At 40.9% G+C, this 17,184-nt stretch overlaps 1 protein-coding gene across 1 annotated transcript in view; it reads right to left on the bottom strand.

Moving 5' to 3' along the window:
- Nucleotides 1-4,858: 4,858 nt before the first annotated feature.
- The window catches only part of FSHR (follicle stimulating hormone receptor), a 92,798-nt gene continuing 80,472 nt past the window's right edge, over nucleotides 4,859-17,184 (bottom strand). The window contains exons 9-10 of the mRNA XM_014057013.2: nucleotides 14,868-15,053; nucleotides 4,859-7,911 (exon numbers count right to left, since the gene is read on the bottom strand). Of these exons, the coding sequence (XP_013912488.2) occupies nucleotides 6,744-7,911; nucleotides 14,868-15,053 (1,354 nt within the window). The 3' untranslated portion in view covers nucleotides 4,859-6,743. The remainder of the gene's footprint in view (nucleotides 7,912-14,867; nucleotides 15,054-17,184) is intronic.

Below are 17,184 nucleotides of genomic sequence, written 5' to 3'. Positions count from 1 at the left end.
AAACAATTCCTAATGAAGCACAGAAATGCTTTTGGGAATAGTTGGGGTGCACAAAGAACTAAAAATCTTAAAATACGATGTGAAAAGATGAAAAGAGGGGTTCAGTTGTTACCATGTTGCTCCTCCTACTTAGAAACAATGCAAATGTCTGTGGGGAAATGCTCCAAGTAGAGGAATGAACTGTATATGTTTACTCTCTAGAGAAGGAAATCCCTGCACACAGATTGCCCCCACATTTGTATGTCTAAAAATTCTGGAGGAAGAATACTAGTTGGCAGGAATATCAAGCTGGCAGGAATAGCCAGCACTCCGACTTAAGATATAGAAGGATGTTGACAAACTTGAACATTGAGCGCTATCTAACAAAATGAAATTCAATGTTGAAAAAGAGGAATCTTGGAATCCTAGTAGACAACCATTTAAATATGAGCCAGCAGTGTGCAGCAGCTGCCAAAAAAGCCAACACAGTTCTAGGCTGCATAAACAGAGGGATTGAATCAAGATCACGTGAAGTGTTAATACCACTTTATAATGCCTTGGTAAGGCCACACTTGTAATACTGCATTCAGTTTTGGTCACCACAATGTAAAAAAGATGTGGAGACTCTAGAAAGAGTGCAGAGAAGAGCAACAAAGATGATTAGGGGACTGGAGACTAAAACATATGAAGAAGGGCTGCAGGAACTGGGTATGTTTAGTTTAATGAAAAGAAGGACTAGGGGAGACATGATAGCAGTGTTCCAATATCTTAGAGGCTGCCAAAAAAAGGGAGTCAGGCTATTCTCCAAAGCACCTGAGGGTAGAACAAGAAGCAATGGGCAGAAACTAATCAAGGAGAGAAGCAACTCAGAACTGGAGAAATTTTCTGAAAGTTAGAACAATTAATCAGTGGAACAGCTTGCCTCCAGAAGTTGTAAATGCCCAAACACTGGAAGTCTTTAAGAAGTTTTTTGGATAACCATTTGTCTGAAGTGGTGTAGGGTTTCCTGCCTAAGCAGGGGGTTGGACTAGAAGGCCTCCAAGGTCCCTTTCAACTCTGTTATTCTATTCTATTCTAATTTTGTGTGTCAGGGAATTTTACTTAATTATTTTTAAACAGGAGAAAGTATTCAAACATACCTCTATATACCCCACCCCCAACTTCAAATGCTGCTCTATGGAATAATGGCGGGCTGATGCTCTGTACTAGGGACTCTCAAACTGTTCATAGGTCACAAACTTTTAAAAAAAAGAATATGCAAGCCTGATATTAGAAAATGTTCACATCTGTAACACTGAAACTCACATAGGTAATACAATATGCTGCATCCAAACCAACCATATCTAAAATGGGTTAGTGAGAAAGAGTAAGATGACTTTTTATTTCTCTCTCCAGACAATTGTTATTTGCAAAAGGTAACTCTGAAATTTTTTAATTCTCATTTCTTATTTCATATGAACAAAAAGGTTTATTAACTTTATTCTCTCTGTTGCATACTTCTGTTATGTTCTTCTGAGTGTTCAGTTACTGTTTTTTAGTTGCTCTTTTTGGCTTGCTGTGGGCTAGTTCTACCAAAAGGTCATTTCGACCCTGGTTGTAGACTGTGGGTCAGATAACTGGAGCTGCAGATAAGGATAACACTTATTTGGGACTTCACTAACAAATTCCTCCCATTCTTGTCTCTTGAGGTTATTTATTATTTCTCTGTTATTAGTTTGGGCAGTAACAAATTGGGAATGTATGAACATGGTATAATTGAAAGGCATCAATAAGGCTTCTGATAGTGCTGGGAAGATAATTTGTCACTGCTATCAGCAGCTTCAGAGAAGATATGTGGGTACATTTTATTTTTCTAAATGAAAGTTTGGGGTTAGAATTTTCTATGACTGAGCCAACATTCCAGCTAAATGAGAAGGTAGAGGTCAAGTTTGTCTCTCTAAAGTTGCAGGTGGGCTGAAGGGAAAAAATATGAGGAAGGAAAAATAACTTGAACTTGGAAGGTGGTAAGAATGTTCTCACTTGGTGAAACATCTCCTGTTGACACAAAGACTTCTCCATTGGCTTCAACTAACAAATACAGAAAAGGGGGAAAACTATTTTTGAGCTGAATGGGGCATTGCAATGTCATAGGGAGTGCAAAAAGTGTGCCTGCTTGCATTCTTTCTAGACAAGAGCTCCTCCCTTATTGGTGGGTCAAACATTTGGAGTATTTTGAATGTACTTTGGGGGGGGAGAGGTTTTAAAGAGCAACGGTGCAGATATTCAAATGATTGAGAACTTCTTAAAGTGAGACTGGAGAATAAGAAGTTGTTGGTCAACTTTCAGAATAAGCTTTACTGTAAGCAGACCTCTAGAATTTGCATTGCCTTGGCATAGCTCACTTGAAATACAGTGATTATAACATACCTTGCCTTTCAGAGTTATTATACCATGAAAATACTTGAGGCAAGCCAAGTTTAATGGTTACTAAAGCTTCAAGTGTGCTTCCCAGCACACACACTCCACAACTTCTAGGTCTGTTCCACCCTCTCATTTGTTAGGGTGATAGAGAGTAATATACAGGTGGAAGCTTCACAACTATTTTTTTAACTAAATGTATTAGTGGTGGTAGAAAGTTAAATTACCCTTACAGCAGTCATAAAACCAAATGAAACCAAACTCTCATCTAGTAAGAAAGCAGCATACTCTTCCATCACAATTTCTCCAGGGAAAGGAGAATTTCCCCAACAGATTCTTAGGGCAAATTCACAACTCCAGCAATGATTTATAGCAGGGGTGTGAAACTCATGGCCTGCGGGGGGAGGGGGGGCGGGGGGGTTGGGGGGGTTGGTGGTGTCTTGATACATCATGTGACGATGTGAGTTTGACACTCCTGATCCCCCCCCATTCCCTCTTTTTTCCACATTCCCTACTGGATGACTTGGATTAATTACTTACACTTGGATTAATTACTTACAGATCATCCTACTTCACAGGACTATTGTAGAGAAAAAAACTGGATGAGGAAGTTCAGTGTATAATGAATACTTCCTAAATTTTTACATCTATCAAATGAAGAGGAAGAATATAATATAATATAATAGCAAAGTTGGAAGGGATCTTGGAGGTCTTCTAGTCCAACCCACTGCCTAGGCAGGAAACCCTGCACCACTTCAGACAAATGGTTATCCAACATCTTCTTAAAAACTTTCAGTTTTAGAGCATTCCCAACTTCTGGAGACAAGTTGTTCCACCGATTAATTGTTCTAACTGTCAGGAAATTTCTCCTCAGTTCTGAGTTGCTTCTCTCCTTGATTAGTTTCCACCCATTGCTTCTTGTTCTACCCTCAGGAGCTTTGGAGAATTCTTTGGAGAATAGTCTGTCTCCCTATTCTGTGTGGCAACCTCTGGTATTGAAACACTGCTATCATCTCTCCCCTAGTCCTTCTTTTCATTAAACTAGACATACCCAGTCTCTGCAACGGTTCTTCATATGTTTTATCCTCGAGACCCCTAATCATCTTTGTTGCTCTTCTCTGCACTCTTTCTAGAGTCTCCACATCTTTTTTACATCGTGGCGGCCAAAACTGCATGCAGTATTCCAAGTGTGGGCTTACCAAGGCATTATAAAATGGTATCAACTCTTCATGTGATCTTGATTCTATCCCTCTGTTTATGTAGCCTAGAACTGTGTTGGCTTTTTTGGCAGCTTCTGCACACTGCTGGCTCATATTTAAATGGTTGTCCATTAGGACTCCAAGATCCCTCTCACAGTTACTACTATTGAGCAAGGTACCACCTATACTGTACCTGTGCATTTTGTTTTTCTTGCCTAAATGTAGAACCTTACTTTTTTCAACATCGAATTTCATTTTGTTAGATAGCGCCCAATGTTCAAGTTCATCAAGAAAAAGAATAAGTTTTTCTGTTCTCTTAAATGGTTTGAAAAAGTTTAGCTCAGACTTAATTATTTAAACTACCCAAACAACAACAACAACAACAATTATAGTTGGGTCAAGCTGGAAGCAAGACAAGAGAAGTTGGAACTTCAAATGCAAAAATAATTTGGGAGAAGGAATTTAAAAACAATCTGTATTGTGCTCAATCTATTATCTATCATAGACCCTTTGAAACGATCTCCCCGTGGAGATTCGTACCCTCACCACCCTCCAGACCTTCCGCACAGCCCTCAAGATCTGGCTATCCCGTCAGGCCTGGGGTTAAAGATTGTAATTCGTCCCCACCCGAATGATGAATGTTGTTTCTATTTTAATTATGTACTGTTTTTCTATGTCACTGTCTGTATTCCCTTCCCCACAAGTTGTAAGCCGCCCTGAGTCCCCTCAGGGAAAAGGGCGGCCTATAAATAAACTTACAATTACAATTACAATAACCCTAAAAGTGATTTTCCTTGTTATGCTATATTTTATCCCAATCTTACTGAATGTTTTTTGTGTTATTTGCAAAATGTTGTTGGATTAATATGTTTTCTGTTTTTTTTGTTCAAATGTGTGAGGGTGTTGAGCAAGATCTTCTTACATTATAAATTTAATTCCTGTTCTTTAGCATTCAAAAATGATACAAAATTGAGGCTCAGCAACATTTTTGGAATTTTTATTATTATTGCAAAAAATGTTTTCTGGCTTACTCTTGTGAGCAAGAGATATCAAAAACAGTCTATTTAAAATATGAAATCCATACAGACTGTCCACAATAAAAAACTACTTTCCTAAATCATAGGATTGTAAGGGACCTTAACATTGTCTAGAGCCCACAATTCTGTTGAACATCTTAAAGTTGCTGAGATTGAGAAATAATGATCTAGTCCAATCCATTGTAGTATCCATTATAGCATTTCTGCCAGATAGCCTTTTGATTTCTGTCCGAGAAATGTGACAGGTCATCACTTCATGTAAAAGTCTTGTCCTACTCTTTCCTTGTAGCTTTAATTCACTGGTTCTGGTCCTGAAGTCTGGGGCAAGAAAAAAAGTCCATGCTATCACATCTGCCCTTGATCATCCTTTCTTTCCCCAATGGCTTAACTATAATCCATTTCCATTCTGAAAAGATATATCCAAAATTGGAGTTAGGAGGTTCTGCTTTCTTGACGATGACGATGTTATCCATTCAGGCGAATCTGATTCTTGGTAATTCTGTGGGCCAGGTGTCCACATCTTCTGATCTTGCACTAGTTCTTTGAGTTTTTCTTTGCTCTGGTTGATGTCAGCTTTGGTGGTGTCCAGCCACCTTATTCTTTGATGTCCTAGTTTCCTTTTACTGTTAACACTTCCAAACATAAATACTTTCTCCAATGAATTCCACGGCATGTTATGGCCAAGGTAAATAAGATGCAGTTTTGTGATTTTGCCTTCTAGTGACATGTCTAGTATTAAGTATTCAAGCACTTGCTTGCCAATCATCTTTGCTGTCCCAGGAATATGCAGGAGCCTTCTCCAGCCACCAACTATTATCTACATTTATTATGAGAACTAAGATCACATTAAGGCAAAATTATAAGCTATAATAATTTGGTTAAGCAATAATAAATTATTCAACATGTCATCCAAGCCTAGCAATACATACATACAGTATTATCATGTTTTCTGAACCCATCATTTAATGGTGAAGGGAGGGAGAAGATAACTTATTATATCATTTTTCTAACTGTAATCTCTCCTTTTCCGTACCTTAGTTTGTCATGTGGGGAAACTTGTACTACCTTAGCTAGGTAGTGTTCCTTTGCTACTCTTGCAGGTAAATAAGGATTTGACAAATCTTTGACAACATGAAACAAACCATCTGTAGCCAGGAATCCCTTTCATAATTTATAATTTAGTTTCTTCCATCAGCTTTGTAATCAAGGAACAGACCAGTATCAGTAACTTAGAGTGGACTATAAAGGAGATTTATGTTTGACAATTCACAAAGATCTGGATTGAGATTTCTGCTTTTGGATGGGAGATTCCTGACCTTTGCATTATATAGATTGTATGGCTTTCATATTTCTTTGATCTGAAGAATGGTAAAAAAGGGAAGCAAGGATCTATAGTTCCAACGATGTACAGTATTTGATCACCTAATTTTATTAAGTCTCAGACCGTTTGGCATTTATTGCTAAGGTAAATGTAGGAAGATCTTACTAAAAAAGTGACACAACATGCATTTTGTACATAAAGGTTTCATTTCTGGTCTTTTAGATTCTTTAATGAGATTTCAGGTAGGAAAATTACTGGGAAATGAACTTGCCCAAGATTTTGGAAATGTCAGTTATAGCAGATAGTTCTGATCTGGATTACACCAGTGTCAACTTGATATAAATTTGTCTTATCTGCTCATTAAAGAAGCCTGTAGTAAGCAAAAATATATTACTACTTTGATCTCTATAATGAAAAAAACCAGTTTAGTTTGGAGAGTACATTCACAAATAGCTTAGATCCAGAGCTAGTCATAGTAAGTAGAGAACTTTTTAAAGTTATTGATGATCAACATAATTCTCATTGATTTGAATAAATCTATTTTAAATATAGCTAAGTTTGCAGCTGACACTATGTGCTTTATCAAGTTGGCTAAATCAAGATATTTCAGCAATATTATCACACATTGATAACTACATTTAACCCCATCAGTTGAATTTTATATTAGTGTGGTATGCATGAGAACTAAATAACTAAATAGCAATTTGAGATTATGGAAAACATCTGTCATCTCTTGTAATTGCCTTCATCTTGCCGTGGAAACAAAGATCACTATTCGATAACCTTTGACATAAATTTAGACATTCTGCTTCAGTTCACATGATTCAGAGGCACTAATGAATAAATTGTTCCATCGCTGGTTTTAGGAGCTGGTGTACAATGCCCATTTTTCATATGGGAGGTATGAACAGAAGAGGAGGTTTCCGTTCTATAAATCTGAGCGTACATTTCACAGCAGCCAAACTTACTTAGTAGGATGAAGAAATCCCTGCGAAATGTCTTGGTGAAGATGGCATAAAGAAATGGATTGGCACATGAATTAATGGGGTAGAACAAAACAAGGAGGATCTTTGAATTGGACACAGTGATCAGAGGGACTTTGAGTGATGCTGAAATGGCAAAAAAGGAGATTGGTGCCATGCAAAGGAAATCTGTGAAGATGAGTATGGCCATGCGTTTGGCAATCTTGGTGTCACTGTTGGATGAGAAAACATTGGGATTCCTCACCGTGAAGTAGATGCTGATGTAGCAGGAACAGATGATAATAAAGGCAAGAATATTTAATATCAACAAAAACATGACGTAGGTCTGAGCAAGCAGAGTTTCAATATCCATAGGTAGGCAGATGCTAACTTTCATGTAGCTGCTGACTTGAAATATGGGAAGGAGGGCCACTGTGAAGGCAAAGACCCATCCTACCAACATAATTATCACTGCATGCCGGAAGCGGACTTTGCGTTCTAGTTCCATGGCATAGGTGATGGTATGCCATCGTTCTAAGGTGATGACGGTTAAAGTGTATACGGAGAGTTCACTTGCAAAGACAGTGAAAAAACCAGCTGTATTGCAACCAGCCCCAGTTTGCCAGTCAATAGCATAGTTATAATACTGAGTTCTACTCTGCATGTCTTTGATTGCAATCAGTAGTAAATAAATACCTGTGCAAAGATCAGCAAAGGCAAGGTTGCACATGAGGAATCGAGGGACAGTGAACTTGTATTGGCTAGTAACTAAAATGATGAACACAACAAGGTTCCCCATGATGGCCAAGATATTGATGAACCATATCAGAACTCGGAGAATTATGTGGCCCATTATGTCTTCACATGGGTTGAAGGCATCAGGCTCTGGGAAGCAAGCCACTTTAAACTCTTCTCTACATAGAGCGTGATAGTAATCATTTTCATCCAGCTCAAAACTGAACTCATCAGAGTCTTCTGAAATTGCAGATTTATTGCATATAGGGTGCATCACAGAACTGAAAAAGATAAAAATAGTATAATCAGAACCTGGGATATATGGTGCCAATATTAACAGAAATACTAATATGGGAATTCTGGGAAAATACTAACAATGTCAACAAAATTTTATTTTTTAAAAATAGATTGCTTCAGAAGACATCATAAATGGCTACCAAGTTTGGAGGAAACCAGGCAGATGTTTTTCTTTAAGTTGTGGGGAAGTTTAAGCAGGTAATTCCTTTAGCAGTAGCCAACATTTAAAACAAAGAGCGATGGCTAACAGAGGTAAGAAAATCAGAGATGGAATTTTCAGTCTCCAGGAGCATCATTAAGTGTCCTCCCTTCCACAAGGCAGAGAAGAGGCTGTCAATGGTGAGAGTGTACTACTCGGTGGGAAAAAGAGAAAATAAAAGTCACATGACTACAGGGGCACAAAATTCATACCCTCCTTCTCTGTCATTACAAAGCATCCCTTTGCCAGGGAGAAGGGAGGAGGGAGAGGACACTCATCAGATGCTCACCAGATGATGCTGGTGATTGAGACTAATTCAGGAGTGGCAGCAAAGGAAGGAGGTGGAGGGGCAGCAGTGGCAGTGGGTACTCCCTCCCACCCCTTTATTCTATGCCACTTTTCTGCTGTATGATCAGAAAAGTATAGGCACATTATCATCATCGTCCACATGAATAAACTTGACTTCTGCTCTTTTTTCCCTTGAGGGTAGAGTGGGTGAGTGGGAAACTTGGATTGAATTCAGATGTTCTATAGTGCTAGTCAGTGAAATAAAACAAAAATCCCCATCTTTTTTTTATTTTTTTTGGTTTGATATGTTATAGTTTGTCTGATAGGAAAGAAGTACGAAAGTATGCAGTACCGATTGGATTATAAACTTATTTACATGCCAAGCAGAAAAGGAACATATACCAGCAGCTACTTGCTTGAGCTATAACTGGTCATATGGTAAGCCTCCCCCCCCACCCCCCGCAAAAAAATTTGTTTGTGTTTTCAACCTGCCCCCTTTTTTTAAAGAAGTTTCCCCCACTTTGTAATTACACATACACACAATACAAAATTGAGTGGTGTTAAGATTAGGAGTAATATATCTACAAATCTAGATGCCTTCTAGATCACAGTAAAGAGTGGCAGAGAATGCAGTTTGCTACTATACACATAGTGGCTGTCCAGAATCTTGCAGCCCAGTTATAATGCAAAGGAAGTTTAACTTTAAAAAATGAAAAGCAAAAGTATCTCCCAAATACTGCCTTGCAACCAATTACCGTATTTTCACCCATATAACCCGCGGGTTATATGCATTTTTACCTACCGCACATGCCCCCGCGGGGTATAAAAGTGGGCGGGGTATACAGAAAATATTTTACACAGATTAACTAAAGGGAGAGCTTGGGAGTTCGAGGAATTGGGAGGCAGCTTTACCTCGGCTCCCCGTTCTCCATCGGGGGCACGTGCAACCAGACTGGAAAGGGCTGGGGAGACTTGGCTCGGCGGCTCGGGCTCCTTTTCTCCCTTTTCCTGCTTGGGTTTCGGGACGCCTTCGTGAAAACCCCGCCCCTGGCTATGGGCGAAGCGACCAGGAAGAAGCAGGAGGCGAGAGGAAGCGCAGGCGGTGCTCGGCAGCCCGGATTCTGCTTCGCCGCCAATTCAGCAGCTCCTCGCCTTCTCTGGCTTGGAAGTCCGGCAGGAAGGGAAGGCGGCGGCGCCGCCGCCGCGGCTGTGGCTCCGTTTTCAGGCCAGCCGCTGCCTCCCATTCCCTTCCTCACGGACTTCCAAGCCAGAGAAGGCGAGGAGCTGCTGAACTGGCGGCGAAGCAGAATCCGGGCTGCCGAAACCTTTCAGTGAATATGCTAATGAGGAAGGAAATTAAGATGTTCTCCCAGGCTCTGGATCTCTGCAGTCACTAAAATCCGCTCAAATCCTCTTACAAATATCTGGGGATATGGATTTTTTCTTTTTTGGGGAAACATATTTCCTTCCACTCCCCTCCAGAAGAACGGAGCTGATCTCGGAGTTTGGATTCTTAGGACTTGGGAGTCCCAGGGCGGTTTTCTCTCCCCATAAAATCCCCCTTTTTTCCCACGATCCTTGCAGGCAAAGCGTTGAATTCCCTGGCAAAGAACAAACGGCAGGAAGGGAGAATCCGGCTCCTTCATCGTAGGAAACGTTTCTGAGGTTTATGGAGCTTAAAGGTTCGTTTCAAATCAAGGCAGAGATCTGGAAAGGCGGGGAAAGCTGCATTTATTTGGAAACGGCATTTCTCTTCGAAAGACGATTTGTACCAACACACCAAAGTCGGAGGGAGGAAATTGACAGATGAGGAAAAATTTTCTTTTCCTCATCTGTCAATTTTCTTGGATTTTCCTCGGATTTTCTTGTAAAAGGTTTCGGTGTTATTTAGGAAGGGTGGATGGATGGATGGATAGATGGACTTTATATCAAAGCAAGCGGCTCTGGTTCAAGAAGGGCTCTGGTTCATCTCAATGGGCGGAAAGTAAGAGGGAGGGACCCTTCCTCCCTCCCTTCCATCTACTTTATTGAACTCCGTGGGAGGAAAAGCTCTCCCGCCGCCTCCCCTTCTCTTCCTGCCGCACTTCCAAGCCAGAGAAGGCGAGGAGCTGCTGAACTGGCGGTGAAGCAGAATCCGGGCTGCCGAGCGGCTGCCAAAGGGAAGGGAGGGTTAGGGCGCTTCTCCCAACAGCCCAGGGCCGGCTCCTCTTCCTTCCTTGGTGGTTGGGAGACTGCTGCGCCCCTTTCAGTCTCCCTGGGAGCCGCCAGGGTTGCTACGGCTGGAGACAAGCGCTGCTGGGGAGAAGTCAGCGGGAGGGGGAGGAGAAGGGAAACTTCTGCTCGGGACGCCTTTTCCCTCCTCTCCCCCGGATCTCTCCCTGGCAGCGCTCGCCCCGCGTGGCAGCAAAGGGTCTGTGTGTCACGGGGGCTGCCTGCCACCAATCAGCTGAGAGGCTGGCAAAGAAGCGGCTCTCGGAGGAAGAAGGCAGGGATGCTGGCTGGCATTCGCTTCCTGCTTCTTCCTGGTCGCTCCCTCCCGAGGCGGGGAGACACGCCGCCAAAAGCCCACCATGGCCACTAAGGTGAGGAGACCACCGCGGCTGCCTTTCCCCCCGCTCGCCCGCCCCACGCAAATATAAGATTAGTTATGTGGCTGCTTTGCTTCCATGCTTTTGAGATTGGGAGAAAAAGATCTACAGTTAGTGACTGCAGAGATCCAGAGCCTGGGAGAACATCTTAATTTCCTTCCTCATTAGCATATTCACTGAAAGGTTTCGGCAGCCCGGATTCTGCTTCGCCGCCAGTTCAGCAGCTCCTCGCCTTCTCTGGCTTGGAAGTCCATGAGGAAGGGAAGGGGAGGCGGCGGCTGGCCTGAAAACGGAGCCACAGCCGCGCCGCCGCCGCCGCCTTCCCTTCCTGCCGGACTTCCAAGCCAGAGAAGGCGAGGAGCTGCTGAATTGGCGGCGAAGCAGAATCCGGGCTGCCGAGCACCGCCTGCGCTTCCTCTCGCCTCCTGCTTCTTCCTGGTCGCTTTGCCCATAGCCAGGGGCGGGTTATATAAGAGGGCGGGGTATACAGAAAATATTTTACATGATCTTGGAAACCTGCGGGTTATTCGCGTGGGCGGGTTATTTACGTGGGCGGGTTATATGGGTGAAAATACGGGTACTCAGTTTTGTCTAAAAGCCCTTACAAATTGTAAAAATGATGTAACGTTTGAAGAATTTTGCAGTGATATTTTAAATCCATCATGATTGCATGTGGCTGGAATGGGGGAGAGAGGAAACGAATTCTTAAGAATATGTACTGGAAGAATTAAGCTTCAGAGGCAGAACACGGAGCTGCTATGGTGATGGTGTGGAAACAGTAATAACTAACTTTATGATAGGAATGCAAGGAAGGCTGAGGCTTTAGGTTTGCCAATGGGAAAACAAACCTTCTACAAGGTTGTTAGCAATCCAGAAGAAAATACCAACATCGCCACTGTTTCAAACAAACTGTGGCAGAATTCTGCTATAAATGAACTCAGTTCCCCAAAATAAACTGTGGTTATGTCTGTGAAATCTAGAGCCAATCCTTAACTAAGGCAAAACACTGGTGTGAACATGCCCTTGGCTACCTTCCAAACAGTCTGTAAATATATTACTTGCTCTCTTATTTATGTATAGTACTTCTGTAACCTTCACATGATTCTTGAGGTTAATTTAGCCTGATAAAATAGCCATATATGTAGTGACATCTCACTAGCTGTTGTGGATGGGGTGGTAAATCAGAAAAGAGTTTTAGTACCCCAAAGATTATGAACATGTAAGAGAAAGCAATAATTACTTTTTGCTCAAGAAAAATAAACTTTTGCTTCTAATGTAATCTATATATGCCAATGATGGGAGGATCAGTAGTTTGTATTGCATATGTTTTCAGAAACTCTTTTATAAGTTCCCACAAAGGCATTTCAAAAATTTTCAGCAAATGGTAATTCTTAAAACCGTGGTAAAATTTTTAAAATTAAATTAAAATATGAATCTTGTAAAATATTTTACAAGAAGCAGGGCTGGAAGCTCATCAGAAGCAGATCCAATTTGGAAACAAGGAGGAATTTTCTAACAGTGAGAACGATTAATCAATGGAACAGCTTGCCTCACAGAGTTGTGGGTGCTCCATTGCTGGAGGTTTTCAAGAACAAATGGGTAACCATTTGCCCAAGGTGGTACAAGGATTCCTGCCTTGGGTAGAGGATTGAAGAAGAAGACCTTTAAGCTGTCTTCCACCCCTATAATTCTATTCTATGGTGAAAATTATCAAAATTATTAAATATTCAGGTAATGATCATATAAACTATTCATTTATATTCAAATCAAATCAATATAATTATTTATCTGTCCCTACCTACTTTTGGGGTGGACTTTTATCATATCATATTATTCAGATATGAATGCTGGCTTGAAAAGATTGTATAGCCCTGCTGCAGTCTTCAAGACATCCATGTATGGAGTCCTAGTTAATAAATATCAAATGCTGAAGGTCGGTGTTATTTCAAAGAAAGCTAAAATATCAAAGACTGAGAACATCCCATTTCTGATGTGAAACATACATTTGTGGAAGAGTTAGAAACATAATCAGCAAAGCAACTGAAAGAACCTAAGGGTTAATTAAACTGGTCATTGTGCACATCTCAAAGAATACTTGAAAAGACAGAAATAAATGAGGAGGTCTCTTGATGCTTGAAGGCCTAAGTCTTACAGGGATGGCAAATCAACATGAAGGAAGTCTGATTTAAGATGATGAGAAGAACTGACGATTAGCACCAGTGAAACTCCATGGGGGGTTGTGCTAATGATTATATCTGAAAACTGGAGTTATTAAAATGAACACAGTGGTGATATCTGTTTCACTGTCTTCATTTTTCTCCTGCCCGAAGGCCGTCCAAATGCCAAGGCCTGCTTTATCCTTCTTGTGTTTCTAAACGAGGGAAAGTTGCAGAGATATTTTTTCACAGGATCCATTCTTTTGAGAAGAGGGCTAAGAGCTGATGATACTTTGGGTAGAAAGGGAATTCTTTACATAGCTGCTGAATTCAGAAGGGGCAGGTAGGCATACAAATGGAGAATGTTAGCTTTTAAAGTATATTCATCTCTTCATGTAAAATGCCTCCTGTTTGTCTTTAAGCTACTGTCAAAAATTGAAAATTCCTTTATCTTTCTTGGTGACAGTCAAAATAGTCCAATTATGTTTTTGAGCTTCTGGTGGGAATATGTGGAGGAGCTACTAGCTATTAGGCATAAATAGGACCAAGAAACCAATTTTGTTCAAATCTAGAGGGCTTTTTATTACATTTTTAATAAGCTTAAGAATTATTTAGAGCTTTATACAAAATATTCAATGTTAGAGTCAATAAAATATCTGAATACCATGAGATATATTTGGCTTTTGCTATTCAGTCCTTTCTATACATTTGAAAGGAAACACTCATTCTAAGGAAGAAATGTCATTTTAGCCCAATGAACCTCAGAATTATTTAAAAAAAAATACTAATCATTTTGTATATGTTAGCTGTTTTATAGTCTTGTACACCATGCAAAATCATTTTTTCATTAGATGGGCACTATATAAGTTTAATAAATAAAATGTTTTGCCCAATCCTCATTAATTCTTACAAAAAATCCTTGTTGATATAGCCACCATTTGAAGTCCCTGTTACACCCCGCCAAAAGCCAGAAAGGAACATAATTTCTTTTAATCGCCATCTTTCTCTTATTTGCAAGATCTAATGTATAAGTAAATAGTCTATTATCTTCCAGATGTTATTGTCCTCTAGTTAGGACTATTAAAAATAGAGTGTAAACATATTTTGGAGGGCCACATGTCCATCTCTGGTTAATCAGGAAGAAACTTGGCTACTACAATCAGTATCCAACTTGTTGAGAGAAGGAAAGTCTATAACATTCAGTGGTGGGATTCAGCTGATTTGGTCCAGTTTGGGCGAACCAGTTGTTAAATTGTTGGCTGGCCTCACCCCTTCCTGCCCCGCCCGTTCCAGGAGTCCCCACAGACCCATTTTGGCTCCCAGGTAAGTGCAGGGAGGCCTACTTGGCCCAAAATGGGGCACAGGGGGATGCGGTGCGCCTGCCCCCACCCTGTTTTTGCTCCCAGGGTGGTGCAGGAAGCTGAGTGCTGCCTGTCACAGTCCCTGGCCATGCCCACCATGGCCACGCCCACCCAGCCAGTCATTAGGGCAGAGAACCAGTTGTTTATTTATTTGAATCCCACCCTTGATAACATTTATGTTTTTTTTGCTGGGCTGAGAAACCTAAGGGCTGAATGATTTTTTTCCCCTCTCCTGTCCCGCATATTAAACAAATTGCATGTTACTCAGGCTAGTCATGAAAATCAAAGCAGACTGTGGCAGTTACAAATGCATCAAAACCCTACATGGAAAACAAATGAGCTACTCACTTTTGTTTAGTCCGATTTTCAAATGCACAGCAGTGGCTTGGATATGTGAGGTTTGCTTCAATCAAAGCATGGAACCTGTCCAAGGGAGGGAGCTTTTTTAAGTTGTAAGTAGATTTCGCTACCAACTTGGCAATGTGCTCTAGACCAATGTTTGGCAGTTGGCTGATCTTTGTCTCAGAAATATCCCTGTAAGAAAAGATAATGAGAATTTCAGATGCTATACAGTTCTATTAATGATTTCTCTGGAATGTTGGAAATACTTCAACATCAGCTTTGTTAGCATTTCTTTGATAAAGAAATGAAAAAGTACAGGTTGTACAATCCTGGACAAAGATTGGGAGCACTTTCCTGTGAAATGGCTGGTCTTACCTGTAGTAGACATACTGCACTTGAACTGAATCTACTTTCTCTTTAAATGTGTAAACTTTGGGCTAAAATAGCCAAAAGACAAGATTCATACTTTTATTATTTTTTATGAAGATGGGATTTCATCATGAGCAGCTTTTTCACTTTGGCTAATTACAAAGTTAAAATGGTCTCATAGTTGTTAAAGGAACAAGCACTGAAATTTCCTTAGCCTGCTCTAATTATAATCTTACTGTCATTGGCAGTCCCCCCCCCTTCTGACCCTCAGGATGGAGTGTCTCTAAAACCCATTTACTTATTGACTATTTTTTTTTCTTACTGATACTTTAACAGTTTGCCTCTTTTGATTTTAGATCACGGCTTATTTTTTCTTCTTCTGCTGCTTAAAAGAAAACATCTCTTGCCTTCTCAGAATTCACAGGGTTTGCCAAAGTTCTGCTTGAGCTGACACATTTTCTTGAGAAATTAGAATGTTCATGACCTTCCCTTATTATCACAGATTAGCATTTGAAGTAGAAATTAGCTGCAGAAGTAGAAAATAGTTAATTTTTAGTTACAGAAGAGAAGGTGGTAAATAAATAAGGGTACCAAGAGCAAGCAATCTCTTTGAGTACTAGGCTAGAAAAAGATAGGAAGTTTTTGCAGAAATGGCAATCTGGGATTGATGAAGAAGTTCTGTGTTCATGCTTCAGAATGAATCAGTGCAGCTGAAAGATGAAAATGGATAGATTTAAATCACCAGGGGAGGCAAATATCCTGCAGGATTAGCAGTTGGGGCAGAACTCTTTTCATTTTACATCAGTGGCCTAAAGGAGAAAAGAAATCCAAAAGAGTGAGGTTTGGATGATAACAGAAAACTGATGAAGTGAGAAAAACTGATTGAAGGGAGAAGCTGTGGCTGAAAAGGGATTGGAGGGAATAGTCTGTGTTCATTGCAGAAAATTGACAATTAGGACAAGATCAATATGACCACTAAGAAAAAAAAGACTACGGAGTCCTGCCAAGAATCAAGAAGGCCATTTCTGGCTCACAAAATAGTTGTTTTGAAGAATTTGGGCCGAGTTGGTGCTAATTATCTAAAAATAAAAAATAAAATATTTAGAAAAATGTAGTTTGTCATTAGCAATACCTGTTGCTGGAAAAGAAGCTTTCATCCTGGCATTATTATTTTATGTGTTTATGGTTCTGAGTGCACAAGCATATCCAAATCTTACTGATTGAGGAATGATGAAATGTTTGTTTGAAAAGAAATAAAACTTTTGAACAGAGGAAGGCAACTAGATAGAAGTTGCTCATATTTAAGGTGACCAGATGTCCTGCTTTTGGTGGGACAGTTACGATTTTTAATAATTTGTCCCGTGTCCCGTGGCGTATTCAAAAAGTCCCGATTTTCCAAAACAAATCAATTTTAAAAAGGACACCGTTAAAAAAAAAGTTTTTATTTCTCTGAAGTATCGTTCCCGATGTGGCCTTTAGAGGGCAGTGGTTTCCCCCCCCGTCCCCTCCTGCATGTGTGCACACTGACGCGTGCCGTTTTTCTTCAGGGAGAGCGATGGTAAGGAGGAGGCTCGGTCCCGGGCCAAGCGGCTCAGCCATCGGAATTTTTTTTTTTGCCCACTTCTCTCGGGCGCTGCTCTCCCTGCAGCCATGCCGTGCAAGCCGCTGTCAACCTGGTTTGGGTGAGCCGAGGGGAGGCAGGCAGGGATCTGGTTGGGAGAGGCTGGTGATGGGGGTAGCTTTTGAAAGGATTGGGAGGCTTGGGTGAAGGCAATCAGGGGAAGGCTGCAGTGGTTAGAGTGCACTACTGCAGCCACTTTAGCTGACTGTGATCTGCAGTTCAGCGGTTCACATCTCACCGGCTCAAGGTCGACTCAGCCTTCCATCCTTCCGAGGTGGGTGAAATGAGGACCCGGACTGTGGGGGCAAGTTGCTGACTCAATTTGCTAAAAAA

This window comes from Thamnophis sirtalis, unplaced genomic scaffold (genome assembly GCF_051295495.1).
Source record: "Thamnophis sirtalis isolate CommonGarterSnake01/CBP01778 unplaced genomic scaffold, rThaSir2_p1.2 scaffold_6, whole genome shotgun sequence".
Taxonomy (NCBI): Eukaryota; Metazoa; Chordata; class Lepidosauria; order Squamata; family Natricidae; genus Thamnophis; species Thamnophis sirtalis.
This window is presented reverse-complemented; position numbering and strand designations above follow the sequence as displayed.